We start from the raw sequence: 15,635 nt of genomic DNA on the forward strand, positions 1-15,635 counted from the left end.
TATAGCCACAAGGCGCGTCAGCATTAAGAAGTCCCTAGGATGTACGAATATCTGCACAGTGGTATATATTAGCCTAGCTCAAAGAGGGCGCTTCTTATGGGAGAAAACTTGAGGCGATCAATAAAGCACGGATGTGGTGTTGCGAAAGGATAAGCTGTGTCCATTGCGTTAGTCCAGTCACTAGATATATCTATATTAGGGCACCCAAGCGGGGGTTAGGGACCGCAAGCCACCTGGCGTACCAGAGAACGCAAAAGAGAGCCTAAAAGAACGCAAGAGGCTTACGGCGGAGATAGTGCTGTTGCTTACACTAAGTGATTTCGTTACGCCATTTTAATAGCTTCCCATTGATATTACAGCACAACGTTAGTAGTGAAAGAACGAGACGCGTACGTTTCCCACATATGCGCAGCGCTCCCAGCCTAATGGATTCACCAGGGGATCGAACCCGCGCGATGAGCGGTGCTGTGCAGCGCATCCATTGCTGTCGCGTACACGTCCCGAACTCGCGAGAGGCCGCCGTTTCAAAATCGGGTCAATGCAGCTATTTATAGGCTCGTTAGGAGCGGAGGGGAGAAGCAGGCAGTTTTCGCTGTCCCCCACTAGAGTGGTTGCGCGCGCAGATGAAGAACTGTGTTCGACCCGTGGATCGCCATGTTTGCCCCAGGGACCAAGGGTGGGCGCGCACGCCTGCCGCCTGCGCGGACGGCCTCGCTCGCTCGCCTTCTTCGACCGCCTTTCCGGCGTTGGGGCTCCGCGCGGCGCTCATCAGCGAAGCGCGTTCCGTTGCCGGTGCTTCGTCGAGCATCGATCTCGACATTCGGGCAGGACCGTACTGTGGGACGGGGGGATAGTCCTTGACGTCACAGCCGCTGCTCGGCCAATGAGCGAGCGTCGATCGATGCAGCGCCGAGTCCGGGGGCGGCCCGTGGACGGCATTGCAAAGCAGCGCTTGGCTTGTCTGCAGTGCGCCGCCGACACGCTTGCCGGGTGCCACCGGAGAATCCACCAGTACACAGCGCCGACGTCGCAACCCCTCCAGCCGTCATGGCCGCGCCGAACAAAACGGAGGATGTGTCCAAGCTGCGGTACACAGGTGAGTCGCTCTCTCCCTTCGTATCGGCGGCAGGGTGCCTGAGCCCGAACCGGAGCTGTTCCCGCTCGTAGGTTGCGGCCGTAGTCTCAACACGGCGTGCGAAAGTGTAGGAATGACAGGCACCGTTTGGGGTCAAGAGAGGTTCGCGTTCTCTTTGAGCACTAATGTCGTCGATGGCAGCAACCACGCTGCTACGAGTTAGTTTCTATCTGAAATCTTCGAACGAGGGCGGTACAAAGGATGGTCGCTAATTATCACTCGAGCACCCCACACCCTTGCACACTCACCACAAAGACAGCGTAGCGACCAAGGTGACTCCGCTGCGCGGAGCGACACCGCCATGCCGCCCTTTCCACCGCAACTTCTTTTCTTTTCACTCGATTTGACGAGTATCGAAGCGCCATTAGCGCCATTATGACCTTTTGTGTACCACTTGCGCCTAATACAGAGATGTGGTGGGCTTCTGCGAAACTTCCACCCATTGTTTGTGATTTCGCTGCGTCGTTGGTTTATACTACAACGCTTACAACCACCCGCGAAGCCTGTAAGACTCCCACATCTTGCCTTCCCGGCGAGCTTTTGTACGCTTTGGTTACATGAGCTTGCGTCACCACACGGTGGTCGTCTAATGTCCGTACGTCTTCTTTCTTCTCGTTTCTTTTTTTTTTTTTGTTACCGCCAGGAGCGACGCCTGAGCACATTGGTATTTAGACAATTCGCAAACTATAGTTGGCAGCACATTATTACTTCAGCATTCTTTTGTTTGAAGAAAAGAAAACAAAATATTGTGCTTGTAATAAATAAAACAGACCCTGATGCTTTAGGTTTTATGCACATTTCAACTTGTTTGTTGAACTCTAAGAGCAGTGAAAAATAAAATGGCCGCATAAAATGTACTTTGCCGATAACTAAAACCGTGTGCGTTGTATCGATCTCGTTGCTTGGCTTCACTAAGGAAAATGAAGCCACATTTCGCACTCGCTAAAATCACTGCGTTTTAGTGTCTTTTTTATCCTAATGCCCCTAAACGCAAGTTAATAAAACTTGATAAGTAATTTTACATAATTATCTAAATAATCACAGTTTTCCAAGCAATAACATTTACCATACGCACACTGGCGTCCAGCCGCAACACTTCGCAAAACGAGACTACGACACTAACCCATCGTGCTCCTCGCATGCTCTTGCGCAAGTAAGTTCGGTCGAACGCACTGGGAAGATATAAAGGCTTTAGGAAAATCCCGCAAGCCTTGAAGTACTGATCCTTAAATTGTAAAGCGTATTGCTTCCAAGAAGCATTGACAAATCTTTGCTCAAACGCTAGCGTCATACGAGTTCACGTGCATCACGTGATCCAATTAAGAACCGGGCTTGTGGACCGAATTGACCTCCATTGATTAGAAGATCTCGGTGAGGGTACGAACACTGCAGCCAAGTGTTCGGGATGCCATAATAAGAAAGCAGTGAAAAGTCATTGAGGATGAAAAGGGAAATTCTTTGATGCTGCAACCAGACTGAACCCAAGGAATAAAACCACAATACAGATAGCGAAGAAGCCGATGCCGAACTTTAGGCAATAAGTCCACGGCAATACGTTACGCATCAGGTGAAGTCCGCGTGTCATCAAACAAGCAAAGAATTTAAAGATGTCTAATGAAATAGCATGCTTAGAGCCGTACTAACTTCAGTGTTTGCCTTTAAAAAAAGGTCGGACGATTGGCTTTGCACCAACATGCAAACGCTGGCTCGCTCTCGCGTCGTCGTCCGCTGCTGTGCGCGTGCGCCGCGCAGGTACGGCAGCACGATCACCCGTCTCGTCGAGCAGTGAAACCGACACTGCAACACACGCACCCCCGCGCCAGGTTTGAAGGGCAGCGCTTCTTTCCCGGCATACAGTCGCGAGGGGCGTACGTATTTGTTATGGCTGGCACCGGCCCCGCGCAGCTGTGACCCAGCTGGCCTAAGTCATCAGCGCTGAGGAAGCGCGAGACGCCAGCAACAACACGCTTGCAAACGTTGAGGCAGGCCAGAGCCGCGCTAGGCAGTCGATTGGTGGCAAACGGACAATCCGGCAGGAGGGCGAAACCCTCTTTTGACGCTCTTTCTGCGCGCAAAACAACATGAAAGTTGTCGTCCGTGTCCACGCCGGCACGTGCTACGGACACATATTGCAACTTGGACGCTGTTGTTTCTGCAAGGTGCATTTGTATAATTTCCCCGCTCAGCGTCAGCAGTCGGTCGAGCCATTATTCGATTACTATAGTGATTTTTTATGAAAGGTTGGTCTTTCTATAGGTATGCGCACGAAATAACATGGGTTTAGGCTACGAATAATTTCTCAGTCGTAACCCAATATCGCTATAAAGTTTTTATCTTCTTTATTCAGTGAGAGAAAGATAAGGTAAATGCAGGCAGGTTAACCAGGTTGAGCTCGGTTGGCTAACCCTGCACTGGGAAAATTGCAAAGGGGACTGGAAGATGAGAAGCAGAAAAAAATCGACAAGTTCACACTACGTCTGCACGGGCAGGGAAGCGATCATCGTTTGATTCGTCACAAACGGTCATACAGGCTGGAGCACCCCAAGAAATTCAAGCGTTTTGATGACTTTGTACATCGCAGATGCATACAGGCACGGTAGCCTAGGAGCTGCTTGTCTGGAAAACGCCTACCGTCTATTTTTCCTAAAGATGTCCTAAGAAGGGCGAGCCCCCCATCCTCGTATTGTGGGCAGTGATACAGGCGGTGTTCTAAAATTTATTCTGTGGCCATATTATCACAACTGACACCGACGCCATTCCAAATAGAAATGAATAGGCGTTTGTAAAAAAGAATGTCTACTCGAAGGCGATATAGTGATGGCTCTTATTGTCGAGTAAAACCGGGTAATAATTAACAATGAGTACATGGAGGCTAAGCGCTGGCTAGTCAACTAAAGTGTGTTCGATTTCGTTAATGCGAGATAAAAGTAGAGTGAACAAGGGTTAAGTGCCCCAGACAGGCCGGCCGACGTCTCGATACCTGGACATATATCTTTGTTGAAGACCGCGCTGTCATCACTGGCGTGTTACTTTTAAAGAATTAAACTTTATTCATCATCATACGCGACGAATATACAGAACATACCCGCCGTGGTTGCTCAGTGGCTATGGTGTTAGGCTGCTGAGCACGAGGTCGCGGGATCGAATCCCGGCCACAGCGGCCGGATTTCGATGGGGGCGAAATGCGAAAACACCCGTGTACTTAGATTTAGGTGCACCAGGTGGTCAAAATTTCCGGAGTCCCCCACTACGGCGTGCCTCATAATCAGAAAGTGGTTTTGGCACGTAAAACCCCATATATTATTATTATTAATATATAGAACATAACTACACCATTCTACGTACATTGCGAAGGTAAGCAGATTGAGTGTAGAAAAATATGAAGGTAGATCTAGTTTACTTATATAGGAGTGAACTAGTAAGCTAGCAGTAAGCTGCAGAACATGAAAAGCGACCTAAATGATAAAATAATAAAACTTGTTTTAAAGTTGCATTTGTTGCGTACAGACATGTTGTAAAAACTTACGCATAAAAACTTTACTCGCATTTTTCTCATGAATACGGAACTCACAGATTCTCGCCTATCATAAAGTGGCTTACTCGACTTTTTCCCAAAAAGCTATAATTCTACACGCAACGCCTGCGATGAGAACAGGCGGATTGTTAAATACGAAACAGCGTAGCTCCTCCACTATTGTTACACAGGATGCTTGTTTCATTGTGCTTTTGTTGAAATTCTCCCTTGCATTCATTTATTTATTTGATTCTTTTTGTGACAGTATGCTGGCGCAGTTTTGCAAGCCAGCATTCAAGAATGAATACTCCCTTCGCTGATTCTTAGAGAATGATAACCGCTATTTTCAAGCAATAAAAACCTATTTAAAAAATTCCGCGCAGTAAAACTGTGCACGACGCTATGAAGCTACCTTCGTTTGTTTTGTTTTGCAGCGTTCTTTAAGCCTTCAACATGTGCAAACACGCCAGATTACGTTTTAAACGCACCGTACAATTATACAAAACTTCCAGGAGGCCTGACACACGCAGCGAGCGAGCAAAACGTCAGCGATTAGTTTTATAAACAAGCAGCCGGTTTAAACGCAGACTTATGCGTCACTCTGCCCCTTTGAAAGACGAACAATGGCATGAGGGTGGGCAACAAAAACTGACAAGGCGAATAACTGAAACTGGTTCAGGAGCCACCGCTGTGGCCCAGTGGATATATGGCGCCGTGCTGCTGCTGAAGGCAAGGTCGCGAAATCGAATCCCGGAGGCCGCGTCCAGACGCGTGGAATGCGCTCGTGTGTACAGTGCATTGGGTGCACGTTAAAAAACGAGGCAGTCAAAATTAATACGGAGCCCCACAGTACGGCGAGCCTCATAATAAAGTCGTGGTTTCGGCACGTAAAACTGCACAATTTAGTTTTTCGAAAACAGATTTAGTACGGTTTGAGTGAATGTCTGTATTAAGCGATGCAAAGGGCAACAATGTTACGCACGCGCTGACGCAAGGAAACATGCAGCATCTAAGAGGGTCCAACGTTGTAAGCCTGATATTTTTGAAAACTTCAAAAGCTTGCAGAAAGATGACACACGTGACAGCAGCGCCGCAGCCTGGAAACGTGGCTGTAGCGAAGTGTGAAACCGACCATGACGATTTGCACGATTATTTAATTATGGGCACACCTGAATGATAATTTGCTCGTTACTTATTGCTGGTTTTGTTGTGAGGTGCAAGGATCGTATACCTAATGGTTCGTATAGAGAGGCCGTAAGCAAACCAGTTCAGCATCCCAAAGTTCATAATAAACAAAATCAAGTGAGGGAAATGGATAACGCGGAAATATCTTTGTTAGGAGAAACCATCCTCCACCCTCTGGCCCAGGACTTCTTGTATAATAAGTAGCTCACTCCCGCGAGAAGCTATCCAAAATAGTTCTAGAAAAATTACGCAGGGTCCCGGCACTGAAATTGTGAAGACCGCCATATTGAACGGGTGATTGTGCAAAGTGATCTCACTAGGAGGCTCAGGAGATGGTAGTGCGAAGCGAAATTATTCATCAACAGAAAGGTAGATTATCATTCAACACTTTATATAGTTTATGATTCCTCAGGAAATGGGCAAAGTAGAGCGAGCTTCCGAAAAAAAAAAGAAATCCTCTCTTCAGGACTCACGAGATCGAGCGCGCCGACAGAACAGGTTGAGGTGACGTAAATATTACTGTAAACGCAGGTTAATTCTTCTCCTGGGCGGGCTATCTATGAAAAAAATGAACTATTCAAGCATTAATGGAGCAGTACACCGCTAGTAACTAAAAAGAATATACTCGGACATTTCAGAATCAAACCATTCCTGGGCGCACCCAGCAACGGTTGCGACGTTTCATATAAAATTCGATGTATCGAGACAACAGTGCGTAGCAAATTCTCAACGAATTGTACAGTAGTCTGGCAATGGCCCCATGGTGTTAACTGAAATGCACCCCGTAGAATTGATATCAAAACTCAAAACCAAAGCAGCTGCAAACGAGTTTGACGCCTTCGAAAGCGAGTTGTCGAGTAATACAAATAAACTGTCGATGCCGTCCGAGAGCTGGAGCACACAAATTAAAAAGCCCACACTTGTACAGATTGTCTCGCGTAGCTTGAGCCAAAGTTTTAAAAATGAAAGGCACTCCGGACGCGTGTTGAACCGAATGCATAATGTTGGCACTAGCCTAGAGTCACTCAGGCTATTCTTTATTTTCCCCTTCACTAACGTATTAGTTATGTTTAATTAATCAACGTTTTAACTATTGGCCGCAGACCCCAAGTGTGATGCACAAAGCTGTAGAGCACCTTGAGAAACCTCTTAAAAATTGTTTCCAACACGATATATCTCACGTGGTCTTTTTTCCGCGTTCCAAGGAAAGCCCACGAAATATGAAAAAAAAGAACACTTGACGGGGCACTTGCGCACATTGTGCAATTGTGCTGCTCTCAAGCGTGCGATGGATGGACAAGGTCGGCTGCAGTGAGACTGGCCCGCGACAGGGTATTATGCCTGGTGTAGGTATCTGGGCATGCGGCTCTTATCGCATGACGGTGCTAATGCATGCTGCTGGCTGAGCGTTGCCGAAGCGATAAAATGTCTAAGGCCACGAAAAAGAAAAGACGAAAGCAGCATTTTGATTCTGCTTGAAAGAAGGAAAGGGCGAAGCACGTGGGAACGATATAAGGCGATGACGGCTGCTACAATCTTCCCTTTGTACACAAACGACCTTGTAGTAGTTCTCGAAGTGAACGATGATGCTACAACTTTAAACCTTAGGGCTCTAATAACAGCGGATAAACCACACGGGGACAAAACTAATTAATGCTAAAAAAAAACCTTGACTATATATATTCAAGGAAAATTACGCAAGTCTTCAGACCATGACGCTTTTGGCACTGGACCCGTCTGCTCTCCTTCTCACACTTACGGTCTACCAGACGCTATTTTTTGATTTCGCACCCCGCACGTGTGCATCGCTTCTTGGTCACAGTATCGGGAAAGCCGCGTCTGGCTTCACACTTGTACACCGTGACCGGCGTGTCAGTCCCTGAGTGCTCCCGCAGGTTGTTCCAGTTTACCGGGTGTAGATCGTAGCTTATGTACCTCGTTTGAACCAATCCCAGCGAACTGCAATATATACAGTTTTCCTCAGGCGCCCGTATCCCTGCGTGTTCTCCACAGCAAAGCTATTTGGCTGTGACCAATGTTGAGCAGCAGATATGGCTTACTTCAATGAGGAAATAGCGGATATGGTTTTGGCTCTACGTGCGCCAAGTGCACATAGCAAGCGCGCAGTTGAGCTATTTCAACGCTGGCATCCAGGTACGCGTCCGAGCTCAATGACGATTGTGCGTACACATGAAACGCTGAGACAGACTGGCTCTTTTACGAAGAAACGACATACATCTTCAATCTTTGGCGAGGACGTCGAGACAGATATTCTGTCAAAGTTTTCTTCAGACCCACATACAATCGTTTGTAGTGCGAGTGCTGAAGCTGGAGTGTCAAAGTCGGCAGTGTGGAGCTGTGGCGTAGCCAGAAATTTCGCTCAGGGGAGGGGGGGGGGGGGTCACGTTGCAGCTAGCCCTCTTCCTTATAGAATTTGTCGAGGGTTGAGGGATCAAATACATGAATAATAACTGAATTGCTATTGCCAAAGATGCTGCAGACGAATTCTTGAACGCTACGCACTGTCAAGACAAGTAAAATATCTATTTTTTTCATAAAAGAATATACTCATATGTCTGGAAAAGTGTGTCCGAAATAACGTATATCCTTGCTTCCGTGTTTTTAGTCTATTTAATAGGTAAAGAAAATATCACACGGACTTTAGAACCATATCAGTTCGAAACCAGCAAAGCAGTGCATGACGCTGATATGAAAAAATATAAACGCTGCGGAATGATCAAGTTGAAGACAAATATTTTAGTGAAACTTTGCCATTCAAGAACATTGTTTACATTTTTATACATGTGCAGCGGTCAGGGAAAAATCTCAACGACGCTGTCCTTTGTTCCAATGTATTGCGCAGGAGCAGCTGCCACTGGTCGTGTATTGTAATTGCACCGAAATTATAGTCGCAACAGAGAGAACATATAAAGAGCAGGAGTTTTGCAAGATATACGAGGGCGAGTCAAATGAAAATGAACCAATGTGAATATATTACAAACGGAGTACATTACTTAAAAGTACTCTCCATGAGCGTTTAGACATTTCTCCCAGTGAGCAACGAGTCGCGCGAGTCCTGTCTCATAGAAGTACTTCGGTTGCTGCTTCAAAAAGTCTGTAACTGACTATTTCACATCATCATCCGACACAAACCTGGTCCCCTTGAACTGTTTTTTCCATTGCCCCAAAATGTGGAAGTCGCAAGCCCTGTGGAAATAGTGGAAGTCGTATACAGGTCTGGCTGCATGACTGATGTTGCAGCGTTTCCCACTTGCCAGTTTTGTGTTCACGACATCAACAACGTGGGGACGGACATTGTCGTGGAGCAACATGACCCCGTTCGTCAATTTTCCGCGCCCTTTGTTCTTGGTTGCGACACGCAGCCAAGCTGACGTTTCACAATGTCAGAAACGATTGATAGTCTCTCCAGGTTTAACAAATTCGATCAGTAATGGCTCCTGACGATTGGAAAAAAAGTCAACAACACCTTTCCGGTGGAAATGACGGCCTTTGCTTTCCTTGGGGGTGATAAATTCGGATGTTTCCACTGTAAGCTTTGCCATCGTGTTTTAGGCTCGTAGTAGTGGCACCATGATTCATTCCCGGTCACAACTGTAGACAAGTTGTCACTTTCATTGTGATACCGGATCACATGAGTCAAAGCAGCGCCAAGCCTCTCGGTCTTCTGGCGCTGGTTCAAAATCTTGGGCATCCATTGCGCACACAAAACCCGATAACCTAAATATCCCTGAATTATGGTGTGACCCGAACCGTGACAGATGGTCACACGTTCTGCCACTTCATCGACGCTTATCCTCCGTTCTTGTCTAATCAGCTCATCAACCTTTGCAATTGTGTTTGGGATGATTGCACGGTGTACATGTGGTCCGATCTTGGATCGTATTTGCAACTCTCACGTCCTTCTTTGAATCGTTTGCTCCAACCCTTCACAGTGGCCAGCTAAATGTATTGTTCAACGTACACGGCAGCCATACGGCGAATAATAAGAGTATCTGGCAAATGAAGCGTCCTGTGACCTATTACTTTCCGCAAAAGAATTAAAACATCGAACTTTCACCATGCGACAATTCACTGCTCCGCAACAATGTATTTTTTCTTTCTTTTGTGTGGCCGGAGAACCTAAATAAAAGAAGAACGCAAAGGAGAGCACGTTGGCCACAATCGAATGCCTACTTTGGATGCCTAATGTGCTACCGAAAGAATATCGAAGAAAACGTTAGACACTTAGTCCACAGAAAAGCATACGCATATACTGTTCGGTATACTACGCCGGCGAGACAAGCCTTTCCGGAGAGGTTGTGCTCAAGCTAACGCTTTGCAATCCGTCGAGTCTCCACAGAGATGGCGGCGAGCGTCCATTGTTTCTTTTTCTCGTATGCTAGCCAGAAGGCATCCAAAACTCTTCCAGGCAAAAATCCACTCGGCCAGAGAAAAACGAACGCGCACCAAAGTGCACCGCGTAATAGTCGGGGCAACACGAGAAAAACGCATGCGCTTTGTCTGGCTCTGGCAGCTCGCGGGTAGCGAGAACAACGAAAATGAAGAGGCTCAATGTGTCCTCGCAAACAAAAGTCAAAGTAGAAAAATAAATAAGAACGTAGTTACCTTTGCTGGCTTTAGTGTCGTGACATCGATACTTTGGCGCAGGTGAAAAAAATGTTGATATGCTTTTCTGTGACATGACGGCACAAATGACCCACCACAACCTTTCGTCTCATCGGACCTCGCTGCGTGCTTTGTCAACTTGTCTGATAGTGTGTTGATTTGGCTTGTCTCGTTCTATTGTCCGATATACGACTTTAGAAAAGTGAATGCTTAAAACAACATTAAACCCGCAAAGATCGAGAATTGAAAATCTAAAGCAAGGGTTTGGAAATTTCAATGCACCTTCCGCATCGAAAGTTTGAGAACTTTATACCCATAACGTTTCGGAATTGAAATCTATGCGCTCCGTAGATTCTGTAGATTGCAAACGCCCTTGAAACTTTGTGCTTGGATGGGACTCCTTGCATTACGTGACTCCAGGTGCATGGACAATACCACAAAATCCAGCCCGAGTTCGCAATGTTCGCTCCGAAATGTCTTTTCGAGCGTGAAAAAGGACATTCTAGACGAAATCGAGAATGATTTCCGGCACCGGTGGTTGTTTTGGTCGGTGGTGCACGACAGCACAGAACGAAAAAAATTTCGGGGGGGGGGGAGCTGAAGCCTCATAAGCCCTACTCCCCCTTGGCTACGTCCCTGGTGTGGAGAGAACATAAGAGTTAACTTCATCCGTACCACGTGCAGCTGCACCAGATGTTGGAGCCCCGCGATTTCCAAAATAGAAAGGACTTTGAAAACTAGATTATAATCAACACGGAAGAGGAACAAAATACTGTGAACCGACGAAGCTACCTTCTCACGTAATGCCCAAGTGAACATCCACAACGCTCACTATTGGAGCGACGAAAACCCTCACTGGGTTTTGAAACGTCAATATCAGTGGTCGGTTAATGTGTGGCCTGGAATTTACAGTGGCAGTATCATTGGCTCCGTGTTTTTTTTTTTCTTGATAACATGCTTACAGGCGAAAGCTACGTCAACGACATCTTTGGTGGGGCGCTTGAGGATTTGCTTTGCGAAGTTCCATTGGCGACGATCAAGGATATTTGGTATCAGCATGATCGTGTTGTAGAGCAGTAGAGCGGCAAGTTGGGCTAGTTGGTGGAAGTTCATCTTGTAATACTGGGGTTACGGCGCTAAGACACACGGACAACAGAAGAAGAAAAGGACAGGACCCGCGTAGTTACAACTGACTTTTATTGGGCTCCCGCGCACGGCAGCAGCAAAGCTTGCAAATGGCTGCATGGAGTATTCCTGCAGCAGTGGATTGGACGGCATGGGCCCATTGCTTGGCCGGCACGGTCGCCAGATGTAACTCCCCTCGATTTCTTTCTCTGTGGCTGCGTCAAGGATCGAGCATACCGGACACCAACCACAACATCAGAGAACCTAGAAGAAAAAAAATAGGACAAGTCTGCAACTCCATCCCTGATACCATGATCAAGAATGCCTCAAAATATGTGCCTACGAGATGCCAAATGTACATTGCAGCAGATGTTGACGTCTTCGAACACGTTATAATCAAAGGGTGCTTTTTGGATTGAAGGTCACTGGAAGATCAATCCGCCCCCCCCTAACGCCGCCTCCATTACACTCCGTCGGCACGCTGCGAGCTCTTGCCCATTTCAAGGATCGGAAAATAAAAGCCGTGTTCTCTTTCGTCTCCTTGGACGCTTTATCGCTTCGGCACCACTCGGCCAGCAGCACGCATTTGCGCCGTCATGCGATAAAACTAGCATGCCCAGATACCTACACCAGGCATAACGCCCTGTCGAGGGCCAGTCTCGCTGCTGCCGACCTTGTTCATCAATTGCACGCTTGAGAGCAGCACAATTGCACAAAGTGCGCAAGTACCCCGTCACGTGTCTTTTTTTTTTCATATTTCGTGGGCTTTCTTTGGAACGCGGAAAAAAGACCACGTGAGATATATCGCGTTGGAAACAATTTTTTGAGAGGTTTCTCAAGGTGCCATACAACTTTGCGTATCACAATTGGGGTCTGCAGCCAAAACTTAAAAAGTTGATTAATTGAACATAACGAATACTTCAGTTAAGGGGAAAATAAAGAATAGCCCGAGTAATTGTAGGTCAGTGCCCAACGTTATAAATGCAGTTCAACTCGCGTCCGGAGTGCCTTTCATTTTTAAAGCTTTGGCTCAAGTTATGTGGCACAACCTGTATATATAGGCCGAGGTTGCACTCCCTGTTCGTGGTTTAGGTTTTCCACATTACGAAAACAATTTTTTCTCTTAAACCTCAAGTGCCCTGAAAGGGGGCATCGCATGTATGGGCACTGATTCTGCAGTACTGACAGTTCCTGAATAATCACATGATTTGATGGCAGTACCGAAGTGAAAAAGGTCAGCCATCAGGGCGGTTTGCGTGGGTACAGATCGTTTCAATCGTGGGTCGTGCGCAGGAAAAAGGAGTGCTGAAAAGTTTTGTAGCCATTTTGAACATAAGCTGAGTTTGAGTGGCTACAGATGCGATAAGCTGGTCGGATGAAGTGTTTACGTGTTAGAAGGGCGTGGAAAACAGGTGCGATAAAGGCAAGGTCATGCTACATTACGGCGATAGGCTAAAGTACTAAAGGAAGAATACTAAGTTGCGTTTTTAGGGCGGTTATGGCTAAATTTATAGAATTCCGAAGAGTGAACCTGGTCACGTGGTTTTGAAACTGATTCAGGTGTGTTGATTAGATCCACTTGATGTGCGATCAAAGCGCTACGACATCTAATTTCTGACATATGGCGGTCTTGTAAGCGAGAAGTTTAACGAAATGGAATGCCAGAGCAAGGTTGCGGCACATATATCCAAGTGCTTTGTTAGCAGAGTTTGTAATGTCATTCATATGTTAGGTCACAAGAAAGTTGAATGCCAACGTATATTCTGACGGGGAATGCTAGAGTTACAGGGCGATCGTGAAAGAGTTCGGTCAGGCTTGTGACGGCAGCGATTGAAAAAGACTGGCGAGGTTTTGTTAACATTTAGTGAGATAAGCAGTGTAGCTCACCCAGCCTGTGTTCGAATGAAATCACGTCAACATTAGATGTTTTCGTTATTCGATGGCACACTATGCAGTCGCTGGCATATAGTCCTACATTAGAAAAAAAATTGATATGACAGGTCACTATATGCATATATAGTGACCTGTCATAGTGAATATAGTGAATTTGGGGATTATGCGTACGAAAACAGGGGCGCTATAACGTAAAGCTATTCCAAACTTTTCTATTCCAATTCTGCAATCAGCCCTCCGCGATGGGTCAAAAACTTTTTTGGACCACCCCCATTTCACCTGTCTGTCACGCGACGTCACGAAAACCGCGATAGCTCCCCATCTGATATAACGGGTACACACGGATTATGCAGGATTTGACCGAACAAAAGAAAAATAGTTATTTCTGATTCGACGTCTCTTCGCCATGAGCCCTCGGCTATTGGTCAAAAGTTCTCGGGCTGCGCCCACTTCCCCTGCCTCTCACGTGACGTCACAAAACCGCAAAAACTCACGCATCAAAGTGAAGTGTACGCGATAAAGATGCATTAATATGCCGAACAAAACTGAATTTTCTTCTGAATAGCCACAGGCTGCCCCGTTCCGAATGGAATAAAAGATAGCTGGCGCCGATCGCTCAGGCACTGGCTACTCGCTGCTGTCGGAGAGCATGGGTTTATTTGAGTGTATTAAACTTTTTGCGTGGCCGTGTATCGTTTTCGAGCACTTTCGGCACGTTTGCGACCTCGTTCTGCCAACTCTTTTCTTCTTTGCTGAGGATCCGTTTTAGCGTCATTCTTAAGTTTCCGTTGCATGCCGCCGCTATTGTCGACGAGTCACCGCAAGCAAAGTAAGGGAAAGCGGACCAATCGCAGACGCTGGCGCCACCTTCGTCATCCGGTTATCGGTCTTCAGTGCAGGGGCTCGGCCCTATCGAATCCCTCTCCACTTGGGCGTGCTCCTCGCCTCTTGTCAGCCAATAAGATAAGACAAGCCGCTCAGTGTAGACAATGTTATTCGTTTTTCAAGCAAACAAAAGTGGCCTCCTATGAACGAGGAGAGCGTTTGATTGGTCTGTTCAGACAACCCTGCGGGTGACCGCCCGATGCTTGCGTCGGCGGTTACGCAAATTTGACGTCAGGAAATTGGAATAAAAACATATTGGAATAGGTTTTAGTTATAGGGCCCCAGGAAGCAGGAGTGTTTTTACACGATATATACACAGCGGTATCAAGCTGTTGTTGAAGTTGTTGTCCTGAATAATTATGGCGCAGCATGATGGAGTGGTAGCTCGTGTAGCACATCTTCGCCTTCTTCACGCTCGAGGCACTGCTGCACAGTCGTCGCGCTCACGAGGAAGCGCAGCGCTAGAACACACGATGTGTATCTAAACGTATAGCGATTAAGCATAACGATATTATCCCCCATGCTTTCTCTGGTTTCATTGTCTGTCTGTTTCTTCGTGCAGTTGTGACGAGCATATCAACTAGGTGCTCCGATCCTCTTGCTCTTTTCGCTCATTGCATAGCGAGGGCCTGCAGTTTCTCATGAGGCATGCAGCATACGAGGAAATATTGGCCAGTTGCCAGCTTCTAAGCTCACGTACCACGTCACGGTCAAGGCTGAAAGGAAGTTCCGCATTGGCTGCCGGCGGCGCGACGGAACGCTCTCAAGGCTCATCTTTTCCACAAAGAAAGAAAATGGCAGGACGGCGGCGGTAGTTTTAAAATTGCTCAAGATGTGGGTTCGGTTCCCATCCTGCGGCGAGTTACCTTTTCGTCCAGTTGTTCCTTATTTATTTTATTCATTCACAGAATACTGCAGGCCCTAAAGAGGGTCCAAGCAGGAGGGACAAAAGTACATAAATATGTATCCAAGCAACGCGTACGAATATTAGTATATAACAAGATCATATACTCAGCGAAAGAGGAGTAATAATTGTGAAAGCAGAAAAATTAAAAGAAGAAAGGCACGAACCATACAAATGTTAGCAAATAGCAACGTCAAGTGCAGGGCAATGAAGCGTAGCAGCACAGTGATATATAAAGTTGTTTACGCGCTTGAAATACAACCAAATTTTCAAAAGCATGTCACACACGCAGGTGAAAAAAAAAACATTTTACGAGGCCGTTACTGCAGCTAGCGAGACACAGAATAAGCGAACACAAAAAAAACAGA

At 46.7% G+C, this 15,635-nt stretch overlaps 1 protein-coding gene across 1 annotated transcript in view; it reads left to right on the plus strand.

Annotated features, from left to right (window-relative positions):
• The first annotated feature begins 957 nt into the window (after positions 1 to 957).
• The window catches only part of Gad1 (glutamate decarboxylase), a 158,436-nt gene continuing 143,758 nt past the window's right edge, over positions 958 to 15,635 (plus strand). Inside the window, exon 1 of the mRNA XM_075691666.1 lies at positions 958 to 1,096. Within this exon, the coding sequence (XP_075547781.1) occupies positions 1,048 to 1,096 (49 nt within the window). The 5' untranslated portion in view covers positions 958 to 1,047. The remainder of the gene's footprint in view (positions 1,097 to 15,635) is intronic.

This window comes from Dermacentor variabilis, chromosome 5 (assembly GCF_050947875.1).
Source record: "Dermacentor variabilis isolate Ectoservices chromosome 5, ASM5094787v1, whole genome shotgun sequence".
Taxonomy (NCBI): domain Eukaryota; kingdom Metazoa; phylum Arthropoda; class Arachnida; order Ixodida; family Ixodidae; genus Dermacentor; species Dermacentor variabilis.